Here is a 24068-nt window from a genome sequence, read left to right as displayed (position 1 = left end):
TCCGGGTGTAAATAGCAGATTGGCCATCGCATACGAGAATTTCCTTGGGGGAATACCATGCCGAGTGATAAAATAGTTCAGCAGCAACATGAACCCTGACTTTAAGTTAGCGCCGCAAGGTGAACAAAACAATGGTTTCCTCAACTACGTTGTCGCTGGTGCTTGGAGGGGGAGCTTTGGTGGCGTCTGCTCTCACTCTCGCCTTCTTCACTTGGCGCACCTCCATAAACAGCTACAGCAACAGGTTCCCTCACTAGATTTGCTTCTATAATCTGGAATGATCACCATTTCAATCGATCCCATATCATTTCATTTACAATTGTACATGCAACTCTTAATGATGTCGATGCCACTGTCTCAGATGGAGGGGAGTATGAAACTGGGTGATGCTATCCACCTACTCTTGAGAGAAATGAAAGGGGATAGTCCTACCTTCACAGAGCCTAACAAACATTCACACAATCAGTGAGGAATTAGTCTCACGACGTCTCCTAATTCCATCCTGCCCTGCCATTGTGACCGACTGTCACGCCCCCACAATGCTGTAGCATCGAGTTCTTTTGCAGCACCGCTAACCAGAGGTCATTTGTTTATTGATCAGAAGCTTGTGATTCGGGCTAAAACAAGATTTCACCCTGTTTGATGGGAAAAGAAACTGTGATGGAGTGGGAAGAAAATCTCAAGAACAAATCTTCTCGACGTCCAATTCATTAGCTCTGCTCATTCTTCAACAGTTTCCTGCTTTATCAATTGAAAATCAGATCCCGAGTAAAATTCATGTTGTTTTGTATACTAAAGAGCATTAATCCCTTAGATTGAAATGGAATTGTTGGGATTTTCACCATAATGATCTCGTCTAAAACTGGTACCGGTTGATATTCCGACTGCAGGAATATAGCGTTCTTGAAGATCTTCCAGTTAAATGGTCAAATTTACTGCTATACAAGAAAGGGAACTCAAACTAACTGTCGGAACAATTTGTACAATGTATTCCAAGAATACTAGAGAAATTAATGACTAGTACGTCAACCAGTCGTGGGTTAGTCACAGTCAAACTATTGCCATGTTCAATCATGTGTACCTATGATAGTCATGGAATTTTACACAAAACCGTCGTGATGTCTGACTGTCAATATCATTCAATTGGACATTTATTTAAATTCACCTGATATAACAGTGACAATTTATCAATATGAAGTGCTGATATACCCAGTAGATCCATGTTCATCATCACTTACACGGCAAGATCCATGAATTGTGATTACACAAAGCATTGAAATGTAACCTGATAAGATGTACACGTTTTCTTGAAATTTCTCTTTGAGAATAAATGAACAATAATGAAGAACAATCGACATGGTAAGTTGCAAAATGATGTCAAAGCGAAAGCTAGGTATCTAAAGATACGCCAAGTCTCGGGTAAACACACGTCCATTATGCATTTCGTTTTGGGTCTTGCACTCTCGTATGCTAATCAGTAATTACAGTGCTCCCATTCCAATACTGAACAGCTCGTCCTAAATAAAACAACACCAACCAAAACCGTTACTGCAAGATGGTTATGGCGCCTGTATAATCTGAAGGTAATTACGTTTCTCAGGTACACTGACAAAATCCACAAACAAATAAGATGTAACTAGCCCAGATTCAAAATTACCTGATGCAAAGAGTTGCTCATTCAAAGCCGAAGGAATTGAAAGCTGCAGTTCCTGGCGCATTGACCGCGATCTGTTCCGCATCATTGTGGCTATGGCAACTGAGAACTGACGTAATTTTAGTGCTTGAGGGTTAAGGACAATGTGACTGCAACTGTTACTTCCAGCAAGTAAACTCCTTAGCCATCGCTGCAATGCCTCGATTTTTTATTTATTTTTAATAATTAACTAAGTTTAAAAAGTCGTACCTGGATCAAGCGAGTATATGAGCACCTCCCCCGAACACTCCCAACTGCCGAAAGGTGGCTCTAATCGACTCATCAAGGCCTTAAAAATATCACGTGATTTTTAACAGTACATCTTATACTTCGTCAATGACTTCGAAGTAGCGTTTAAAAGTTGGTTCATCCTTGCAGTAATCGTGCAGAACTTTGTAGACTTCCATCAACAGCCGGGGAAACCTATTGGAAAAGTAGGTCTCGAAGCCTTCTGGAAAAGGTCCCAGTGATTCCTGCGAGTATGAACCAAGACTTCAATGGGTCAATATGTAACGAAGACAAACCGAAACAAAATACTCGTACCACATGGAGTTTGTAAGCTTCACCCTTTGACTAAACCTAACATTAGGTGCTAGTACTCATCAAATAACAAAGGTAGGTACGGTAACTTGATTCCAAGCATACTAAAACTTTGCCGTTCTGAATTCGTCGTCTGGCAGGAAGGCTCTAAGAAAGATTACGCAAAACTTTTCGAATGTTGAGAACAAAATTCTGAATTGCATGTTAGGCCCATACCTGCATATCCTGAGGAAGCTCCAGAAAATGATGACTTTTGTTGCGGATGATGCGAAGCAAATCCCTGGTACTGCTAAAGTTGTACTTACGGTAGCGACGTCCGTCGTCCAACAGTTTTGAATCTAACTTCGTCTCCCAAGAATGTCCGAATACATCGGGCCCAATAGCTTCTAAAGCAGGCAGCACCTGCGAGTCTGATACTCTATCTTCATGTTCCACTCGATCACTCGCTTTCAGCAAAAAAGAGAGTCGTTGTTCGCTATTCCAGAAGAATGGATGAAGCATAACATCCTTAGCAGCTGGTCTGCATGTACCACACAAAGAATTCTTACTGATAATATAAATACCCTAGTTAATAGCTCCAAGCTGATAACTCTTGAGAGAAAATTATGGCGCGAGCCCTCTACACGAAAGACTGGACTTGCAAGTCATTGTATTCAATAAGCTGCATGAACGCCTGCTACATTTGGACTTAAGGACTATCAAGTATTTCACAGTGACATATACGAATGTAACACATCTGAGCAAGTCCAGATGGCGACAGGAGTCTATGAAATAATTTCTACAACAAAAGCTCGGAATTCTTCATTGCGCATAAAGTCATATGAAAACTCAACCACTGGAAGTCTAAAGAGAAGACCTAGAAGCTCAAAGAAACTGACTTACCTTTTGGAGGGGTCATAACAAAGCAGTGCCTTAATCAAATGATAAGCCTCTGGCATATCCTCAATGTAAAAAAAGTCTGGAGCTCCTTTTGCGATATTGGCATCCCGAAGAAAATGCTCTCCAAAAGGATGTTGACCTCCTGTGATACAGAAAAAGAAGAGACAGCCCAGGCTGAAAACATCAACTGCCCGAGTTTGACGACCTTCTTTGAGCTGCTCTGGAGCTTGCCAACCTCTGCTACCTGATCCACCTTTTCCTGGAAAAATTTCAATATTTTCGTTAAAAAGCAGGGCATTCACTGGCGTGGCTGCCTTACGAAAACAGCCGCGAATAGATAAAGAAACAATGTATATCGTCACAGTTACTGCGTCAAAATTCGTTTGTGACCCTGGTCACACCGTTATGGATGAAGAGACATTTAGCTGGAAACACAATTAGCAAGTAGTGAGTAGCAACGGCACCCAAATCCGAAATGAGTATACCAATTACGAATACACAACTTAAAACAGAACATCTCAGAGGCTTCCCAACTGACTTTTCAAAACATGTAATGCTGGGTAGAACTAATGTCAACCCCAATTCCAAGAGGAACGACCAACAATATTTGTTCAGGAAAAACCAGTGACACACCTGTGTCTTGATATGATGAGACATCATTGGCAAGATGTTTGCTCAGACCCATATCAGCCAACTTAGCTTGCAAAATACGCCCATTACTAACGAGCACATTGTGGGGCTTCAGATCACGGTGAACGATTCCCACAGCGTGGAGGTGTGCCAAACCAGCAACAATGTCCCTGTTTCACCCAATATACGTTGTGACTAACGCAAACCATTCACAATTAACAGCATAGACTTCATTAAAATAATAATGAAACACCACTAGCAGGAGAGAAAGAAAAGGGAAGAGAAGAGAAGAAGAAAAAAAGAAATGGAGGAATCCTCACCTCATCAGCTGCAACAGTTGAGGAGAGCACCGCCCATTATAGTTCCAGAGTTTTAACTCCTTTCCATTAGGTAATTTTAGATACTTAACGTCGTCCGAATCGTCATCTATATTGCTATGCTTTAAGGAGTTTTTCTTGCTTTCGGACACAATAAGGTCATTCAGGCTCAGAGCGCATCTTTCCAGAGCTACGTACACAAAATCTGGAGTTTCTTCCATTGCAAAGTATCTCACCACATTCGGGTGTTCATCACTGGTAATAAGAAATTTAATCTCCTTCACAGCTTTGTCATAATGATGGGCAAGAAGCCTTTTCACAGCCACATGACGACCATCGAGGTATCCTTCAAACACACTCGTGCCATTGCTCCCAGCTCCTATGACAACCTTTGTAACAAACAACCGTCCGACTTGTATACCATCCCCATACGCACTTTTATTCATAGCAACACCCCGAGTAGTTCCTTCGGCACTAGCTTCAGCACTAGGTCTTTGCTTAGAATGAGTAATCTCGTTGTTGCCATCATCCTCAGAAGGTCCTTTGTTTGCAGTCGACGGAGTACCTTTTTTGACTTTTCGGCGAGTTTTGTTGGCCCCAGCTTTCCTTATTTTCACCACCTCCTCTCTTTTTCCAGATGAAGAGCGATTGTATAAGTACCAAAGAAAAGACAAAAATCCTGACACTAACAGTACAATTCCCGCAACGCTACCCCAAGCCCAAGCAGTATCACGACCTGCTCTTACACTACCACTCCTGTGATCGGCAGATCTATTGTCCAAACTTGGCACCCCAGCAAAAGCCTGCTTTCCTGGGAATCCTCCACTCAAAAAGTCTTTTTGAACATCTGCGAGTACTGGAAGGATTCGTTTACTATCTGCATCGTTGGGAATTGGCTTCACTCTACGAACAAAAGCAACTTTTCCTGGAAAGTTGGATTTCCAATCCAGAGGTGAAGGAGTTGCTGGCAGCAGATTTCCTATGTATTCGCCTGTAGAAGAGACGCAGATAAGTTTCTCTAACGAGACTTCATAGAAGACAAGTATTCAGAAATTTGCAAAGACAAAGCGAACATGCAAATATCACACAGTGAGTGGATCCAGGGAGAAACTTCACCAGAAGAAGAAAAAATGGCAATTGGAGCCACTTGATATGATGGCCTTGGAGACGACATGGAAGCAGCGAGAACCGGTGTCGTAATAGTCCCGTTTTCGTTGGCATAAGCTTGCCGAAAGGTGGGCGACTGCCCCGAAGATTGAACAAGAGACAGAGTCTTTACCTCGCCCAATGAGACATTCCAGCGAACTTTGCCCGTTGCAAGCTCCTGCACAGTAACTGAATAATCGGTTCGGAGACAAAGCATTGTATTGACCTTCTTCTCGGAATCAGTAATAGTAGCAGAGGTTTGCTCCAATAAAAGCTCCGCGTCTTCAGCCTTAGCTTTCTCGTTCGCAAAAGTGGCAGCTTTCTCCAAAACTTTTCCAGAGTTGTCAAACTTGCGTATTAGAGCCCCAGTGTCCTTGTTGAGAAGGAATGCGGTGTTCGATACCGAACTCAAAACCACTGCTCCATCGTCCGTGTGATGAGGTGAACTGGCTACCAAATCCTTTATGCTGACCTGAAGAGGCTGTAGCCACCAGAACTATGAGACGAACCTTCATTTTTCTTAAAAAGCATACTAGATGGATAATACTTCAGCGCTGCGACCCTGAAACTGCTAATTCTCTGCATGCACTAATACTGCAATTCTTTCAGACTTGCAGCCATTGAAATGTAGTGCACAACATGCAACACATGATCTTTTTAAAATTACCGTACCAACAGCTGGCAGCAGAACGATACGGTTTGAGTTAAGAATTACGTGCCTCTATTTATTTCTGAAAATTAATCAATCTACAGGATAAACAAGAGTAATGCTTCTTAACGACCAACGAGCAGGCGAAGCGAAGTGCTCATCTAATAGTAATGCTTATCGAATGACGCAAAGAAGATGAACATGTTAGTTGTAAACTAAAACCCTGTCAGCCCAAAACATGGTTCACCGTTCTGAACCATACGACGTCAAGGAAAATAGAGGAAGACGTGTTGTAATGAAATTTGCAGGGAGTATTGCAACAACAAGTTACACAGGAGAATGACAATACAGAAACTCACCGCAATACCATTCTTATCATGGACATATAGTTTACCATCTGGTCCACTGAACATAGACCAATCCTCAGTTTCACCATTAAGTCCATCATCTGCTACAACGTCCAAACTAGAGTTTATTTCCTTGGTTTCTTTGTCCCTACCAGCCATGAACGTGGTAGAAACTTCCGGTCCCGATGCAAACGACCAGAGAGTCTTCTTTGTCACAGGGTTCACTGCGTGGAGGACCCCTCCAAGTGATACTACCATCATTGGCTCTAGTCCACTGACACAAGAACAAAATTTGGAATTAAGATTGAAAAGATAAAATATAACGTGGCAATTGAGGATGAAATTTTCACATATACTTCCCTTACAATGAGGGTAATCCGGTTTGAGTTAGAACCATAAAACATTATTTAGGTTCGTTCAAAACCAGCATTTGAAATCTTCTGTCATCAAAATACCCATACTGAACTTGTAGATGCTATAATTGGGTCTCAAGTATCGTTCATCAAATTGTTTGGTTCTTAACCGGACAAGTTTTGAAAAAATTTAAACGACCTTCGGAACTTAAGGGATCAAAAGAGATTGAACCATCAAGACATAGAATAAGACACTATCACCACAGACAGCAGGAGCATTGTGGTTCTCATGATCAGCCTGTGACACGAACGTCCAATGCTTGTCACATCAAACAACAAGTCTTTCCACTCGAAGATTTATGTACCAATTATGTGATCCTGTGACTTGAAGCGAAAGCTGAATAGCTCGCAGGAAAGCTTTGTAGGGTTTCGAGGAATTGAAGTTGCTCTCACTGAATGGTCGACTAATCTACAAAATTGTGCAGGCACACAGGACCAATACGCTTTTCATTCAGGTATCAACCGCACATTAGATGCGTATTTTACTATCTAGAATGGTCGTTGGATAGTTCCAGCTACTGTGGCGCAAACATAAGAGTATGAACTTTAAAAAAAACCTACAGAGCTCCCTAAGGAACAAGTATTAAAGCTAAAATCTTGACAAGACAATAGTCTCCTGAACGTAAACACATTTAATGCTGGTTAGTTACGAAAGAGTGATTTTAACCTGCTAACAAGCGAGAGGGGTTCTAACCGCAGAGAAATTAAACAGAAGAAGCGGGAGGCAACAATAAACATATCGCGACACACCAGAATTGCTAGATTTTGGAGGTTGATGGAGATGGAGAGAGAGAGAGGTTACTCTTGAGAGTCCGCAACCGGGGGGATAGATCCCTGGTTTTCGGCCGGCCAGGCAGGGACCTCCGCCCTGACCTGCTTGAACACCAACATGGCCAGGAGCGAGCAGAAAAACAGGATGCACCAAAAGAGCGTAGCCAAATACTGCCTTCCAATCATTTTTTCGAAGCGCCGAATCGCAGAGTCCGCCACAACGTAAAACAAACGTCCGGAACCCGAATAATGCGAACTTATAAGCGTTTATCTAAAGCACAATCCTCCAAGAAACCTTATCGACAACCTCCGCCTCGCCTCCCTCATAAAAACGCTTCTGATCGAGCTATTCGGACGTTGCGGAGCTGCGAAGCGTCCAATCCAGAGCCCACGATTCCTACAAACCCAAGTCCTGTGGACTTTCACAGAAACCCAACAAAATTCCCTTGAAAAAATATGTACCCAAAACACCAAATCTAGCGAGTGAAGGAATCCCGAATTCCCATATCGACCTCTACAACAACAACATCGCATTGCCGTGTCTTCATCCCCATTCCTCGCTCTGCAGTTGCCTGAAGCGGAACCTCGAAGCTGAGTCAAGGCAAATAGACTAGACTGTATACCCCATGCCGCGTAGACCCCGTGCAACCCAGTCCACGGCTTCCGCCGTCTCCGCGGTCACCCACGACCACCAGCGCTGCCGGAACCTTCGATCCCCATAGCTGTGTCTCCTCACATAAATATAGGTCTCCATTTATGGGGATCCCTGAGTGTGCCAAAATGCGACACTTTGCAGCCCAGATCTTCGTTCCCCTCGTCAAATCTAGGGCTGAAGTAGGTTGCCCCCCCCCTCCCCCGTATATGAACAATTCCTGTAGAGAGTGTGTATATTGTATATGCGTGTGTTTAAAGTTTTGTTCAGTTAGTACATGCTTTGAAACATGACAAACCCAAGGAAAAAAAACCTATCAGTTCATTTAGACATACAATACATGGGTCATGTGTTTGATTATGTCGTACAGTCCAACTTTGAATTTCTCTGAACAAAGTACTGGCGTCGTTAATTTTCATCCTTTTTCCCACTTTATTTCCAATAATTTTACACATGGCACGATTATAAAGAAACAAAAGTGTAAAAGGGAAACAAGATGGGAAGTTATTGGGTTGCAAACTCAACGCGATTGACTGTTGTTATGATATATTTATATTTATACATATGTGTGTGTGTGTGTATGTGGGAGTTGCTAAAGCAACACACTCATATTGTTAAAGCGAAATCCCACTTGAGTTCTCATAATTAATTTATATGGTTGTCCCCCCAGATCCAACTACAGCGCAAAAAAAACGTCATGATCAATTTAAAAGTCGTGATTGGAGGAGTGTTGGATTTTTACTTCTTTGCCGAACCAACGCCGCTTGAGGTGATCGATCAGTACACAAAGCTTGTAGACTGGCTAGCGCCTATGCCGTGTTGGACTTTTGGAACCTATCAGTGCCGGTGGGGATATGACAATATCGACGACCTCAAGGATGTGGCACAGAATTATAAGAAGGTAAACATCCTGCTCGGCACTATCTGGAATGACAATGACCACATGGAGGCTTGCAAGGACTTCTCTGCATCCCATCCGCTACGATGAGAAAAAGGTCCGGAACTTTGTGGAAGAGCTTCATGCCAATGGACAACAATATGTCCTCATCCTTAACCCTGGTACAACCTAATAACTAATCCGTTCTTTTGAAATTCTGAAACATGGTCATAGCTTAGGAAATCGTTTCCGTTTGGTAGTTGTGCACATGGCGAGCAATGAGTTGATGGCCACTTGCATCCTGTCCACTGTGTAGGTGTCAGTGTGGCTTATAAAGATTACATCACGCTGGAGCGGGGCTTGAAGGAGGACGTCTTTCTCAAAAATAAGTTCGAGGACAACTTTTTGGCGCAAGTTTGGCCAGACCTTGTTTACTTTCCCGACTTTCTTCAGCCTAAAGTGGATTCATGGTGGACGACAGAGATGCGCGACTTCTTCAGCATGGTGCCATTTGACGGTCTGTGGATTGACATGAACAAAGCTTCAAACTTCTGCAGTGGGAATCAATGCTCCTTCACTCCGAAGAGCTTGGCAGTGTTTGCCAACAAGAGCAACATTAGCAACAACGAATGTGTGTTGCAGTGCGTGGAGAGAGCTTCCCGCTTTAATGATCTCCCTTACAAGATCGATCATGTAAAGAAATAGAGAAAGATAGGCGATAAGTCGATTTTAATGACTGTGAAGCATTGGAATGATGTCCTGGAGTACAACGCCCACATCCTTTACGGCTTGTCCGAGTCTGTTGTTACGCAGAGGGTTTTGACAACTGTGACGCACAAGCGACCATTTGTCCTCTCCAGGTCGACGTTTGTAGGCTCGGGTGCGCACACCGCACACTGGACTGGCAACAACAAGGCCACTTGAGAAGTTCTGAAGTACTCCGTGGCGAGCATCATCAACTCCGGCATGTTCGGCGTGCCAATGGTTGGCGCTGATATTTGTGGGTTCGCGGGCAACACCACAGAGGAGCTTTGCAGCAGGTAGATGCAAATGGGAGCCTTCTATCGTTTCTCCCGAAACCATAACGCCATCGGAGCCATTCCCCAGGAGCCTTAAGTTTGGGAGTCGGTCGCTGAATTGTCAAGGAAAGCTCTTGGCCTTTGCTACCGTCTGCTACCTCATTTGTACACCTAGGACGCTTATTTCCTCAAGGGAACTTGGTACAATTTATTCGACTTCACTAAAATCACTAACATTGGCGAGAAGCACACCCTTGCCGCCACTGCAGACACCATCAACGTACACGTACACCGGGGGCAAATTCTGCCGATGTAGGAATCTTGTCTAACTTTTGCGGAGGTGAAGAGGACATCCTTCACTCTGATAGTCGCATTTGACAAGTCTTCTCATGCCACAGCCTTTGGCAAGCTGTTTGTGGACAACTGTCAGGACCACGAGATGGAGGTGCGAGATGGATCGTCGACATTCGTGCAGTACTTCGCCAAGAGGTCTTCCCACGCAGGATCTCTTATTGAACGTGTGATCTCAGGCGACTACGCCCTTGCGCAAGGATTGGTGTTACAAAACATCAAGCTACTGGGAGTTTCAAAAATAACACATATAATTAGATTATCTTTTTACTTGTATAGCTTATCCTTCAATTGAATGTTTTATAAACTCCACATGTCTAGATTACAATGGTTTGCTCTTCATTCGTTCATTTATCCGAACGCTTCACTTTTACTATGACAAGGAAATGTTAATTTTACTACTCCTTTCTTGTTTCTTGTCAGTTTTTAGCAGCTATTTTACTTTCAGATTTATAGATGTATCCTGTCAATACGTCTTTCTTTTTCGTTAATTCTCTTAATTTTGGATTTGAACTTGGACTTGGATTTTTTTCTAATTTATTACGTCGAAGGTGTTAAAATAGTTATCAGGTGAATAAATTGTACCGTCTCCTACAACTCCTTCACCTAATAATCTCTGAGGAAGAGAAAGACAGAGAGAGACACCGTCTCGTCGTTGGGTTGAACTCTATCATTCACAGCAGCATCGTTAACACACACATACTAACAAGCCTTTTGTCGCGAACATATGTGCAGATCGTAGGATCAACATGGAGTCCCCCTCGTCTTCTAGACGTCCCACCGAAGCTCGTCCCCGGAACAGAGAAGCACAAGAACCGGAGGAGTTCGCCAACCGTCCCAAGGCATGTCAACGATGTGGAAGCACGGATGTGAAATTCAAATACCTGAACAACAAGAAACAACCGCGGTACGAATGCCGTACTTGTAGATACGGGGGCAGAGGTCCAATTCTTGTTCAACCCCTTCCCCATGAGACTGCTCCACTGGAAAGGATACCTCCAGATCCCAATCTTAGAACCCATAGAATTCATGGTCCAGATCAAAGTTTGCCCTCGATGCAAATCATCTACTCATGTGAGGTTTCTGGACCTCAACAACAAAAGCCCGAAGCAGCCGCGGTATCGGTGCCGAAAATGCAAACTCAACTTCTCACCGTTCAAGACGAGAGGACAAGTTCCCAAAAAGGTCACGAATGAAGCAGTGCAAGCGATGGACACTTCTACGGAGCTTATCGATGCGCCAGACCAGGTATCGCAACTCTTGGCACTATATGAGATCAGCGAGAATCTGATCCAAGGGATTGAGTTGCTGGAATCGACACTGGACCTGTTGCAATGGAAACATGGCCTCTGGATTGTCCTTGGCGATTGCCCGATGACTTGGGTTCCATTGCTCTTCTTCCTCCGGACGAAGAGAATGGTGGTGCTTCAATGTTTGGGCCGGAGTCTGCGACCAGCGGCTTTGACTCACACTGGGTTCAGTTTAGAAACTTGTGTTTCTGAATGTTAATTCTTCGTAACCGTCAACAACAATCGAATCTGCTCACCGAAGCAGCTCAATTACAACAAGAAGTTGTCTTATTTGGAAATTTTGGGATTGAACGTCGTCCTAGGCCGAGACTTTGAGATAAACTAACACGCCCAGAGGTTAGACTTGCGTCGCAATAATCGAGACTTGGAATTGCGTCTTGTTCAACGTTCGTTTTGTGAATACATGCATATCTTGGAGCAAATTTTCGGCACGGGACGAGGCCATAACGCCGGAGATCGCACGTGGTGAAAAACACCGCTAAACCCAAAACCCGTGTACAAATTTGGAACCCCACTACAACCAGGGCTCGCATGAATCCGCTTCCCTTTTCCAATGACTAATGAGTTTTAACTTTATGAAATAAACAACATCTATCATATAAATAAATCATGTTTTAGCAACTCCATATATATATATATATATATACATACAAATTTGAGGAAGGTGAGTGACATTTCGATGTAGAATGAAAGTGCTCTTATTACTGCTTTTAGGATCAATTGATAATGAATTAAAGACGACTTTGAAGATACAAAAAAGGATGTTGCAAACTGAGAACAGTTTGGGGATTCAGAAATAAAACATGGAAACAATCTCAAGATATCTTAGTATACAAAGAACATGTGGTTGCTGCTATACGAAGCTGTAATAAATGTGGATATCACTCTAAGTTAGCATGTGATTTAAAAGACATAAAGTTACTAACTTTATTATATTATAGTATGAATATGTTTTATACAATAAAATATTATTACACACAAATTAATTTGGTAGAATCTAATGTCTATGATTCATGTTAACTTCTTAATCTTCTTGATTGAGTTTTTATTTATTTATTTATTTATTTTTATACATACATACATACATACCTACATATTAGGTACCACATATATCCCAAACCATTGTAATAATTTTTAAAACTTTACAATCCGGCTAATAATAGGGATGCATTTTGTAAATATACATTTAAATTATCATTTATTTTATGTTACTCATATTGCATTAAAAATATTTTTAAAATACATAAATTTAGTAATATAATTTATCAATGAATTCATAAATGCATTTTATTAGAATTTCAAATAAAGTTGTAAATTCAGTGCACTTATCTGTTTTTTAAATCAAAATATTTCATGATTCACTTATTTATTTATTTATTTATTTATTTGTTTATCTTATTAAGCACATATAAATTTATATGTGTTTATCATGGTCTTTACTTTTTAAATCTTCAGATTTGCCAAAAACTATAAACATATATTTCAGGTTGTTAACTTACTGTATGTACTGTACAATTATACATATAGTGTATTTTAAAAGTTGTATATTAATATAATACCACCAATTATAGCAAAACCTTCATAAATTTCACTAATACAAACACACTCTACTACTATACATGACAAATGTATGGAACAACATTAATGACCAAAGAGACAATTCGCAATATTATGCATTAGCCAACAAGAGATGGAACATTTAATAAAACTTAGAAGTCACAAAACCAAACTACAAACAGAGTATCAGTTGTCTTCACACCATATGTAATGAGCAAGTGTGAATGGGGTTTGGTCTATGGAGGCGTGATGGAGGAATCCAAATGTGAAAGGGGACTTGGCCTCTAATACGAAGCTTCTTCGAAGCGACTTACTCCTCCGCGGGACCCTGTTCGGAGCCAAGCCTTGAGCTCCCTCGCGGCGCCTTGATGGGCGGAATCCAAGCATCGCTCAGACAGCCCCGCACCGCGAAATGCCTCGCACAACGATGCCACAAGCATCGTGATGCTGGTCTAACGATTGCATCCGTGTTATGATCGGTCTGCTAAGTTAGGGCGATGCTGGAGTTTTACTCCAGTTTGAGCAGTGATGCTCTCTAGTGTTTGAGAAAGCAGGGTTTAGGGCCTGGTAGTGATTAGCCATGGTCACAGCAACTATGGCCGATGCGATGTGCAGTTCGTGATCTAGCAGAAACCGGGAGTGATTCTTGAGGAAGCGGTTCGTTGATATGCTGCCCTTCGGTGTGTCGATCCGGAAATCGTCGGCTCCGCCGTTGCCGACGAGCAGTAGTGGTTATGTCGTCGAGGAGAAATCGCGGGTGCGGGCGGCCCGTTTGCGGGGTGGTGGATGGAGCAATGCAGCGGTGTGTGGTGTTGTTGTGATCACGTCGCTGGTGTGGTTTGGACTGTTGCAGATTGACGGGGTGCGGGATGGAGCCATCTTTTGTAGAAGTGGTAAAGGGAGACGGGGGTATGGCTTATCATATATTGCTATCAGCCAGGAAGACGGTGTTGGGAGCGGATTGACGAATTTCATAGATGATGGCAAGCGGAAGGAGTCCGTTAGGCCGAAAGTATTAGCATTTGTTGGGATCAACACGGGTTTCGACTCGGGTCCGCGGCGGAAGGTGCTCCGAGAAACGTGGTTTCCGTCCACTCCTGAAAAACTTGCCAGGTACTTAAATTGACGTTGCGGGTGAAATATGGGATTGGATTGGTTTTTTTTCACTTGGAGTGATTGTTCCAAAGAACGGCACATTTCCAGATTCCGTCTTCAGCATTTAAATGTAAAACTGGGGCATGCTATGAGTGCGCTCATTAGAGTCTGCCAATTTCATTGACGATCTCTGGAGACCAACCTTACCTGACGAAGTGCCACGAGATCTATTTACCTGCTACTTTGTGTCACTCAGAAAAAATTGAATTGAACGTGATGTGGTGACAACCCGAGCCTCGTTTCATTGTCTGCAGTTTGGAGAAGTCCACTGGATTGGTATTCCGGTTTGTAATTGGCCACACAGCTGATTCTCGGAAGATGAAGGCTTTGGAAGAAGAGGCTGAGGAGCATAAGGATTTTCTGTGTATTGACTCCGAAGAGACGTACAACAAGCTTAATCTTAAAACGTAGGTTTTCTTTTACTTTACACTTACCTTGATTATGTTGGAGGCATTCTATCTGATCCGATCACCAGTTCGTGATCTCCAGTGGCCCATTCTGGTTATTGTCCATGGACGGCTATACCGCACTGCCGTCTGTAATGGATATTCGTGGTTTAAATAGTGTACAAAATACCACTTGTCTTTTAAGTAGTTGCTTAGACTCGTGAGATGGCGGGTTCTTTTCAGAGTCTTGGAGTCGATAAGACTCTTGTGAAGAATAATCAACAGCGAAGTTCAGAACCATATTTGCAAAGCATCAAAGCGCCCTTGTCCTTTCGAGCTGTTTGAATCTGAATTGAGATGTAGAAGATTTCAAGGTAAAATGACTAGTAGGATACGTTGTTTCACTACAGCTTTTGAAGTGAATGTATGATCTAAATGCACCTCTGCCAGTCAGCAAAGATCTTACTGACTTTTTTGCTCCAATTTGCTTGCTTCAACAGGCTAGCTTATTTTCGCACAGCATATGCGCTGTTTGATGCCGAATTTTACATGAAGATAGATGATGATATTTATTTGCGCCCAGGTTTGTGATGCTTTGAGTATTTAGATTTATTCAGGACTTGTTGATGGTACTTTATGGAGATTCCTAGCAGTAGGGCTGTGGTGCGCCTGTCTTCTTCGTCTATGAGTAGCCTCAATACTCTTTTGGTCGTTTCTAACTTTGAGTATCGCTCTCATCTTCTGATTTTTGAGTTCGTTGTCCACAGATCGATTAGCCACTTTGCTGTCCAAACCAAGAGAGAGCCCAAGGACTTACTTGGGGTGCATGAAAAAGGGCCCAGTTGTCACAAGTCCTAGTTATAAGTGGTGAGCACACTGCTGTTCTTACTTTTCCATTGACACTGTTCATTTTCATTTTGCAATGTTGAACCTTATCCAACTCACACATGGTGCCTTTCCTTCATAAGTCTCTGACGTTTGTAAATGTTCGAGTATAATCTGCGGAACATGGTTCCATTATGTCACTTGTGCAAGTCAATATTATCTGGAGTTTCGATCTTATTTATGGACAAGTGAATGATTGTGTTGCCTTCAACTGGTTACAAATGCAGGTATGAACCCAAGGCTTTTATGATTGGAAGTGAGTACTTTCTACATGCGTATGGACCGATATACGGGTTATCTAGGGAAGTCGTGGCAAATTTTGCGGCTACTAAGAATCAAATGTACGGCGCTACTCAATTGAAAGTGCAGTAGATAGTTACTACGTAGACCTGCTGTACCCTGCTGTACCCTGCTGCCACGTGAACATTGATGCATTGGTTTAGGATGAACTCTCTGATGTTGGTGGTCTTGGTTTGAAGTAAGATTTGTAATTATCAACCTAATTCAGCTGGACGTAGCGAAGATATTGCGGATATCTTCGTCACTGCAACTGCGTGTGTTTGAGCCATGCTCTTCAATATAGTATTCATATTTAAAATGCGTCGTTGTTGCAGGTATCGCATGTTCATGAATGAAGATGTAACTATAGGTGCGTGGATGTTGGCCATGGATGTGGAACATGAAGACAATCGTGATATTTGTGCAACAGCGTGTGGACCTACGTCAATAGCGGTTTGGGATCTTCCAAAATGCTCCGGTACATCACAAGGGCCGCATTTTCAATTCGTTTTTGTATTATTTGACTGTACATGTCTATTTGATGTTCATTTCTGCAGCAAGAGCATTATAGAAGATTTGCACTCGCTTTTGGAATCAAGCAACTTCTTGACTGCTCTTACTATTCGTCTCCCAATCGTAGTGATAAAATCAATAATTGCAAGCATTCAGTGTGCGATACTCTGAGTAAATGTCAAATGAACACTTCTAAAACTTAATGTTTGAGCTTCGCACGATGCTGTGTGTGAAGCGGACGAAACAATTAATCTGTGCACTGGATGTAAACAGGGCTTTGCGATCCAACTAAGCGGATGCCTGAGCTGCACATGAATGACACGTGTTCGAAGGATCCCTTGCCTGTTTGAATGGAGGATAGATTGTTGAAATAGCTGATAAAACTGGAGAGACTATTGTATGAACGATTCAACTGTAGCTGAAATTGTTTTTATGTAGGAATTGGTCTAGGTGATTGTGTGGAGCAAGTTTGTGAGCAGGAGGTATTGGTGAGGTAAAATCGTTGTGTCCAATTTTTTCTACTCTCTGAAGCAGTATACTTGTCAGATGTCAAACAGCATGTACATTTGTTTGATCCTGGTATTAGATAGTTTGGCGAGACCCTGACAAATTTAAGCAGAGCATATTTTATCTACTGTGTATTAAAACGTCCAGTGCTCTTCATTGATGTTGGTGTTCATTGTGGCACGTGAAGTGCAGTTTTTGACTGCAAGCATATCTTGTCACAGATAAGTAGGAATCCACTTCAGGTCGTAGAATCATGGTTTTGGTTAAGATGTAAAAGTTTCTGCGATGACGGCTGTAACTGAGTGTAAGAATTATCGTCATTTTACTCCACAAATGTCCCACACATTGGCAGAACCCTATCATCTTGGGTTCCTGTGTAGGCCCTGTTACTCTTACCATAGAATTCGTGCGATCCCATGGTAATTTGCGCTCTATTTGTTTAAATTAACAGAATGGATACAATGCACTGACTTTTGTTGTTCAAAGCCATGCTGTTCCAAATGATGGATATCCAGGGCAGACAGTAAATCCCAGAATCAGTGCTGAAAAAAATAGAACTGGTCAGTTAGTGGGGTCCTGACAACACAATTTGTTGATTTCATTGTTTACATTGAATTTTTTATTATTTTATCTTGAAAGTGAGTTCTTTTCACCAAAGTGAATAATGTACATCTTTTTTCCATACCTGACTCTAGGGAGAACAACACGAAAATTGAAGTTTTTCTCTTCAATTGTTCTAAATTAACTTAAGTTTTATAATTGTCTGAATAAAACCTCTTAAAAAAACACTTCTGAGTTTCTCCACACTTGAAAAAAAATCAGTTGAACTACAGAAGGGGGAGAGGAGGAGAAGATGGTAAAGATGAAATAGAATTTTCCTTTAACTTCGACTAAATGTGTAAACTAGATATAGTTGATAATTGTTTTATGGCTGCATTGTAACAATTCATTCCAAATTTGACTAAGTATATATATATATATATATAGTTCTATTACCTACACTGTAAACTGACCAACTATAATATCAATGATGAGGATCAAATCTCAAATTTTCTTCAATTCCATGGTTCTAGCAATGACTGCTTCCTAAAAATAAAAAAGACACAAGTTTTTTTTAATTTTGAAATATTAACTTCTTCCTTTCTAGAACGCGATGATATTATACAAACCAAACCAACCATGTGTCATATTCACCGGATTAGTAGCATAACCTAAACCATCTTTTTGGATTCATTCTCCTCCTCCCCGCAATAACTCTTTTTCGAGACCCACGTGTGAATACAAACACCCTAGGATACGTCATCAATCGGCCTCGGGTCACACCCACTCCGGTGGCAACAAGTGGCTGTTATCCAGCCCTCCGATCTAGTGGGGTCAGAGGGTCGAATCACGGCCCCTCAGCCCTCAAGCACGCAGAATGGCTTGACAATTTGAGGGAACAGTGAAGGTATACGTGAGCGGGGGGTCAAATATCTTCACCGAAGCCGAGTCCGCCGTTGTGTTGTGTGCTTCCGATCGCCTTAACGAGGTCTGCGGGATTGTGTTTATGCTATTGCGATTGAAGAAGGACGCTCAATTGCAGTAGATTGAGAGTGCTCTCAATTTTTATGGTGCAGTATCGACCTCACTAGGTATTTTTATTTTATTTTATTATTATTTTTTATTTTCTTCCCTCTGCGTTTCGGGAAGATCAGGTACATTGTCTGAAGGGACTTGGTTGTACGTGAGTTTGTAGTTTGCGTGTGTTGTCGATGTCATTAGGTGGCCTTGTGTCGTTTTAGGAGGTAGAGGTGGTGCGTTTTTCGTGGATCAGGAAGATCGTGTGTTCCTGCAGATGGAAGCGAGTGTAGAGTTTTTACTTGAATTGTGTATTTGTTCGTGTTTGTGCGATTTGAGTCATGGATGAGAAACGTGAAGTGATGGAGCGAGGGATATGTAGTGGATGTTCGCATTGAGGGATGTGAGAATATCTGTGTGGGATTTGTGAAGAGGCGAGGTTTGTCAGAAGAAGAGGCGCATTGTTGGATCTGGTGCCATCGCGAGTGTAAGAGGAATTGCTCGGTGTTTGTTAAAACTGGAATGATTTCGTGCTGCTCAGCTTCTTCTTTCGTTCAGGCCGTGGCGTGGACGCTTTGAAGTGCTCTGTATTCGGTACATTTCCTTTTTGCTTCCGGATAAAGCTACATACAAACTTGGGGCTGATGAGTAAACAATTGTTATGTTAGCGGGTCAAGAGGTTACTCAGAAAGAATCACGAGGTACTTGATTGAAAGAAGACTGAGAGGTGGAAGGCAGTCAATCATCATGCAGGACAAAGTCAACATTGCTGCGACAAAAGGCGGCAAAGCTCTCATGGGGCTAATTCATAAGGCGAAACATTCTCCTGAGGTCTTCCTTCTCATTCCTGCTTTTTTATATTGTTCGGTAGTGATTGCTTGTGTTTCCCCGAAGAATCCTGGGTTATTTATTTTTTTATTTTTTTTCTGTCGATCCGTGGACGACAATGCTGTCTCGATCAATCATTCGGTTGCAGACGGAGCTTGTGAATTACCTTGGTTAAGGTGCAAATACAATTTGAGACAGTCAATATGTGGCTCATTATGCACTTCGATTCCGTCCTCAGCATTTGACTCTTTCAAAGCTGTTAGTTTCAATTTAAGTTTTACGAGACGGATATGAGGTGTGCAGCAGTTTTTCCTCTACTTATTTCCAATCGTTTCAGATTCCACAGTAGTAATTTCTCATAACTGTATGCGAGTAGTCACCAATTACCTGCGCCTCCTACCATTTAAGTGTCCCTTCATTCCGATGTGTGGGAAGCATCTGCGATAAACTGCAGTAGCAGTGCAGGTGTATTTGATGTATTCTCTTGATATCTTCTTGGTTCATCGTATCATACCTGTTATCACGTACAAATCTGAAGCTGTTGCAAGTAAATAGTGGGGTAATCAAGCTTGTGTACACCTGTTGCCTAATTTCCGGTGTACATTGTGAATGTAGGAACACAGGACTACCGAAACCCCAAGTAAGAATCATCTAAACTCAGGCCTTCATTTCAGTAAGGCTTGCTTAAGTGAGCTGTTATGGTCTTGAAAGCCGCGAAGCTTCCTTAGCCAGGTTTGTAATTTTTACGCCTTAACTGCTGTCCTTGCAATTTTTGCAGATGACACCGAGGGGGATTCTGATGAACTTAATGCAAGTTCGCCTAAGACGAGCATGGAGAGGAAGGAAAAGCTTGTCAACAAGTTGAAACGAGGTTTGAAAGGTACTATCCACTTGCAAAGGTCAGAATAACGCAAGAGCAGATCATTCAAAAATAATGGGATAATTAGAAATTCTGTTCTCTTTACTGCTTACAGGATGAGGTGGTGCCATATTCGACACAGTTCTGCCATCAATATAATAGATCACTCACGGACTACTTGATTGTCACTTTCTAGCTTCTGATCTATGATACAATTGGATGTGGTACGGGTATCAGTAGGCAAAGCGAAAAACAAGGACGCTGAGATCAGATCACAACTTCTCAATGAGAAGCAGAACGAAATATCGCCTCGTTTGCGATCTGCTGATTCAATAAAATTAGCATATGGGCATAAACCTAACACGGTAACGGTTCTAATTCTCTCAACTAGATGTCTGCGTTGAAAAGGTAGAAATGCAGCTTTTGATCAGGTTAAGGGGTATTAATGAGCTTCTTTGGCTGGAACCGAAAACTTAAATTTTGTCGGATGTGCCTAATTTGTGTACATTACCCAAAACCCTTTCAAGTAAGAACACTATCCAGCAAGTTCGTTTTACGAATCCCCGTGATTCTGAACATCATCTTCGTCATCTTTTGTCATGTTTTGTTGCAACACGCAGCTACAAATTTAATAATATTGTTCATTCTTAATAAAATAGTGATTTTTGTCTGTCCAGGACACTGCGAGTATTGCTGCCATGAACAAAGATAAGTTGATTGAGCGCCAAGAAAAGCTCCAGGTAATTCTTGGTTTCATCAAGGAAGGGTTTTGAAATATCTAGGATGGAACGCTCTTGTCAGTTTGGATCGGACATCTGCAAAAACTGTTGTTTGGAAATCGCCAACATTATGAACAGATGTGTATTCTAAAGCTTGTGATTTTCCATTTTGGAGAATTTATTATCTTTCTCCTGAATTTGTGCTGTATCTCATTGCTGCATCAGGTGCATATAATTTAGAATTCTCATGTAAATGCAATTACTACTTGCAGGCCTTAGATAAGCAGTCTGAAGAATTGGCAGAAGGAGCTGGAGATTTTGCATCCATAGCCGAGGAGTTGGCTAAGAGGGCTGAAAATAAGAAATGGTTCAAACTATAGCATTGGCTTGGCTCTTGCAGCCTCGTTGTTGACATTCGATGCCCATTGTTTGTTGGTCGGCAGGCGTGTTGTAAGTAGATCATTTGCTCAGTGGGCCAACTGGTGTTTAGATATTATATCTCATAATGAAAGCAGCGACTTTAGTAATTTATTTCAAAGCAATTATAACCTTTCGTTCTCAGTTTAAATTCATGAACCATTCAAGATTGGCAATATTTAACACAAGAAATGTTTACAAGCACAAAAGGGTTGGTTTCATCCGCAATTCCACTGCTACGTCATCTTGAGTTTGCATAACAAACCAAACCTAAAAGGAAAAGTATCTAACTGGAAATAACTAGCTGGCTTCAATGTATATGACTTTTGCTCCATGGTTTTAGTTACAAACGTGCAATACCCTTTCTAAAGCATTTATCATGAGATGGAGGTATTATAAACGCCACAACAAAGTGAAACTTTGAAGTTGATACATTGAAACATTTTTCTACCATGTAGTTAGAGGAAATAGAAACTTGGCATAATTTGTTTTCCTTCTCTCGACCCAATTTCTCACCACTGTGTCTGTTCTTTGAAGTACCCAAATACCCGATCCAAAGTACTCGCAAATGTCTGCAGCGACCAATTGCTTGAACGTGTTTGGCACGGAGAGGTGCAAATTGGAGAGTAGAGTTCAGTAACATTCAATGCATCCAAAAGAACGGTTACCACTGGCTTTGACCGAAACAAATATCACGCACTTCCTCAGTTGGTTCACTTCGCTTCTCCTCGGCCACATACTACTGGTGCATTCGCCATCCTCCAAGCGCGTGTCACCTGTTGCATTCCCAAGCGGAGGAGGTTTAATTGGTGAGCCTGAGCAATCAAGCAAGTCCGCAAGGATCTTAGTCAGGGCCTCCAGTAGTTTAAGGTAAGAGAAAAAAACACGAAAGTAAGGCAACCACGGGAAGTAGCCGCTTCACATCATCCGGCAAATGATACGCGGGCTCAGAGGTCTCATAATAGCAAGGGGAAGGGGATCGACCCAGCCAGAACACATTGGTGACTAGTTAGTCAAACGGCTCAGCAATCTGCCCGCCCCCGAGCTCGTCTGCAGCGTCGTTGCCTTCACCTGGCACCCAAAGCGTTTCCACTTGGAACTCCTGTCCGCGATCAAGTACCGAGTGTCGAAGTAAAACTCCACAACGGCCATGCTCCGCAACTCTGCCTCCAGGACCGGCCCTATCTGTTGCCGCAGCGGGGCTTGCTCCCCCTTCACCGCCACCGACAATACCCTTTTCCCCTTCGGCTTCAAGGAGAATCCCACTGATACTTCTTGTCTCAGAATGAGATCGCCCCTGTACCTGACGGCCACAACCATTTCCCGAAACATGGCGAAGCATTTCGCCTCCGGGTTGTTACTCCTTGTCGAGAGCGTCAGGTTGAAGTCGCTGCTCACCAGCCACTCGGAGTCCCGGGCGCCAACGGTGGTGTTCTGGTAGACGGCTATGTCGCGAATACTCACTGTCTGTAGCGAAATAACTGGCTCATTGTGGCAACTATCTACGATTATTAGTGTCCACCACCAGAGGGTACCTGTTGAAAGGAAGATTACTAAGAAAAAAAAATCGAATGAAGTGTTTTATTTAGACAACTTGTCACGCTGTCATGGCATCGGACCGGCGGCAGAATATCGACGTTAACGTTATAAGTCTGATTTTCCACACAAGTCTGTGATGTTGCAACTATCTCCGGAGACTGCATCGTGCGAGGAACGATCAGAACTTTGCAAAGTGTGTGCAAAAACTGGTTGCAAAATCGCCAAAGCGCAGGCCTGCAGGTGTTAGCTAGTCAGTAAAGAAGTCAATCTACGGGCAGAGCATTCCTCAATTTGTGCTCGACTTACAATCCTGTACCTGAAACCGGAATTCGTCGAGCTTCACAGTCGGCTGGTGGGATGCAGTCGATACCGACTGTTGTTGACAAACGTGAGGGAGAAACATCATAGCAGACAACTGGAACCTGCGAAGCTTCTGTGCAAGTATCTTTTATATAGAATGAAGGATTGAAATGAGCTTGCCTTGGTCGGGATTATATGAATTATTCGGGATTATTTAACTTAGTCGGGATTAGTTGACTTCTCTATCGAATTTTTCTTTCCAAGCTGAATTTTCATGCAACAAACCTCAACCTTGCGGGGGTTGGTTGCGTCATCAGAGTTATCGAAACATTTCTGTGATGCACCCACCTCCCCAACTCCAGACTGCAGAAAACAATTCTGGTAATTATCGACGTCTTCTAAACATCATCAGAAGAAGTTGCATCTATTGGCGAATGAAAGGGGAGCGCCTAGGGTTTCCCTCTTACTGGCATGAGACCCTCCAATACCCTCTCATATGAGGACGAAGTAAGGGTATCAAAGTACATAGAGAATATCAAGACGTTATGCTCGAAGCATACCTCAAACAGATTGTTGAAATAAAATCATTCAAAAAGTTCTTCAAATATAACAAATTATATTGTATATGCACCATCTCTATGTTACAATAAAGACAACTTTCATTTTCTTATGTGTTAAAGTTAAACTTGGTATCAAAGCGAGCATTGAGAGTTTACAGGAGTTACCTTTGATTTGAGTTGCTTGAGAAGTAAATACATTGAGTATAAAGAGTTGAATGGTCTTTGTTTAAAGATGTTAAGTGATCCTTTGCAAGTTATGAGGCCAACAAACTAGTTGGAAAAAAGAATTATTACATGTAGAGCTTGAAGATGAAAACTTTCTTGCAAGCTAAAAGTTTTTGGGACCTTTCTATTAAGTTTACTCTAATAGTATTTCTATGCACATATAATAGACACACATTGTTAGAAATACA

The 24068-nt window shown here is 42.2% G+C and overlaps 4 protein-coding genes, 1 long non-coding RNA gene and 1 pseudogene across 16 annotated transcripts; 3 read left to right on the top strand and 3 right to left on the bottom strand.

Annotated features, from left to right (window-relative positions):
• Positions 1-1273: 1273 nt before the first annotated feature.
• On the bottom strand, positions 1274-7993 carry LOC112294518 (serine/threonine-protein kinase/endoribonuclease IRE1b). 2 transcript variants are annotated; one of them, XM_024545034.3, is made up of 10 exons: positions 7417-7993; positions 6214-6475; positions 5176-5686; positions 4063-5050; positions 3746-3912; positions 3116-3371; positions 2450-2753; positions 1904-2166; positions 1658-1756; positions 1274-1517 (listed from the first exon to the last, which is right to left on the bottom strand). In XM_024545034.3, the coding sequence occupies exons 1-8, from the start codon at positions 7569-7571 to the stop codon at positions 2017-2019; spliced, it is 2793 nt and encodes a 930-aa protein (XP_024400802.1). In that variant the 5' UTR covers positions 7572-7993; the 3' UTR covers positions 1274-1517; positions 1658-1756; positions 1904-2016. The 2 variants fall into 2 exon arrangements, with proteins under 2 accessions (XP_024400802.1, XP_024400803.1); XM_024545035.3 differs by having other exon boundaries at positions 1658-1728.
• A 741-nt stretch (positions 7994-8734) lies between these two features.
• On the top strand, positions 8735-10718 carry LOC112294287 (alpha-xylosidase 1 pseudogene; annotated as a pseudogene). The gene is made up of 2 exons (XR_016498031.1): positions 8735-9096; positions 9231-10718. The product of XR_016498031.1 is annotated as an alpha-xylosidase 1 pseudogene (transcript).
• A 2757-nt stretch (positions 10719-13475) lies between these two features.
• On the top strand, positions 13476-17003 carry LOC112294520 (putative beta-1,3-galactosyltransferase 14). The gene is made up of 7 exons (XM_024545037.3): positions 13476-14264; positions 14561-14713; positions 15193-15275; positions 15460-15559; positions 15805-15918; positions 16192-16334; positions 16643-17003. Exons 1-7 carry the CDS (start codon positions 13819-13821, stop codon positions 16717-16719), a joined length of 1116 nt encoding a protein of 371 aa, XP_024400805.1. The 5' UTR covers positions 13476-13818; the 3' UTR covers positions 16720-17003.
• A 1297-nt stretch (positions 17004-18300) lies between these two features.
• LOC112294116 (uncharacterized) lies at positions 18301-21381 on the top strand. 10 transcript variants are annotated; one of them, XM_073540416.1, is made up of 8 exons: positions 18367-18507; positions 18992-19027; positions 19187-19264; positions 19877-19901; positions 20040-20141; positions 20358-20485; positions 20798-20860; positions 21112-21381. In XM_073540416.1, exons 3-8 carry the CDS (start codon positions 19229-19231, stop codon positions 21217-21219), a joined length of 462 nt encoding a protein of 153 aa, XP_073396517.1. In that variant the 5' UTR covers positions 18367-18507; positions 18992-19027; positions 19187-19228; the 3' UTR covers positions 21220-21381. The 10 variants fall into 10 exon arrangements, with proteins under 10 accessions (XP_090099946.1, XP_090099945.1, XP_024400060.1 ...); XM_024544296.2 differs by having other exon boundaries at positions 19172-19264; XM_073540415.1 differs by having other exon boundaries at positions 18368-18507; positions 18975-19027.
• A 266-nt stretch (positions 21382-21647) lies between these two features.
• LOC141046411 (uncharacterized) lies at positions 21648-22785 on the bottom strand. Its single transcript, XM_073540172.2, has 2 exons — positions 22241-22785; positions 21648-22032 (listed from the first exon to the last, which is right to left on the bottom strand). Exon 1 carries the CDS (start codon positions 22586-22588, stop codon positions 22262-22264), a length of 327 nt encoding a protein of 108 aa, XP_073396273.2. The 5' UTR covers positions 22589-22785; the 3' UTR covers positions 21648-22032; positions 22241-22261.
• On the bottom strand, positions 21687-23308 carry LOC149987562 (uncharacterized). Its single transcript, XR_016497993.1, has 2 exons — positions 23112-23308; positions 21687-23029 (listed from the first exon to the last, which is right to left on the bottom strand). It is a non-coding gene; the product is annotated as an uncharacterized LOC149987562 (long non-coding RNA).
• Between the last annotated feature and the right edge of the window lie 760 nt (positions 23309-24068).

Source organism: Physcomitrium patens, chromosome 17 (genome assembly GCF_059467195.1).
Source record: "Physcomitrium patens ecotype Gransden chromosome 17, ASM5946719v1, whole genome shotgun sequence".
Lineage (NCBI taxonomy): Eukaryota > Viridiplantae > Streptophyta > Bryopsida > Funariales > Funariaceae > Physcomitrium > Physcomitrium patens.
This window is presented reverse-complemented; position numbering and strand designations above follow the sequence as displayed.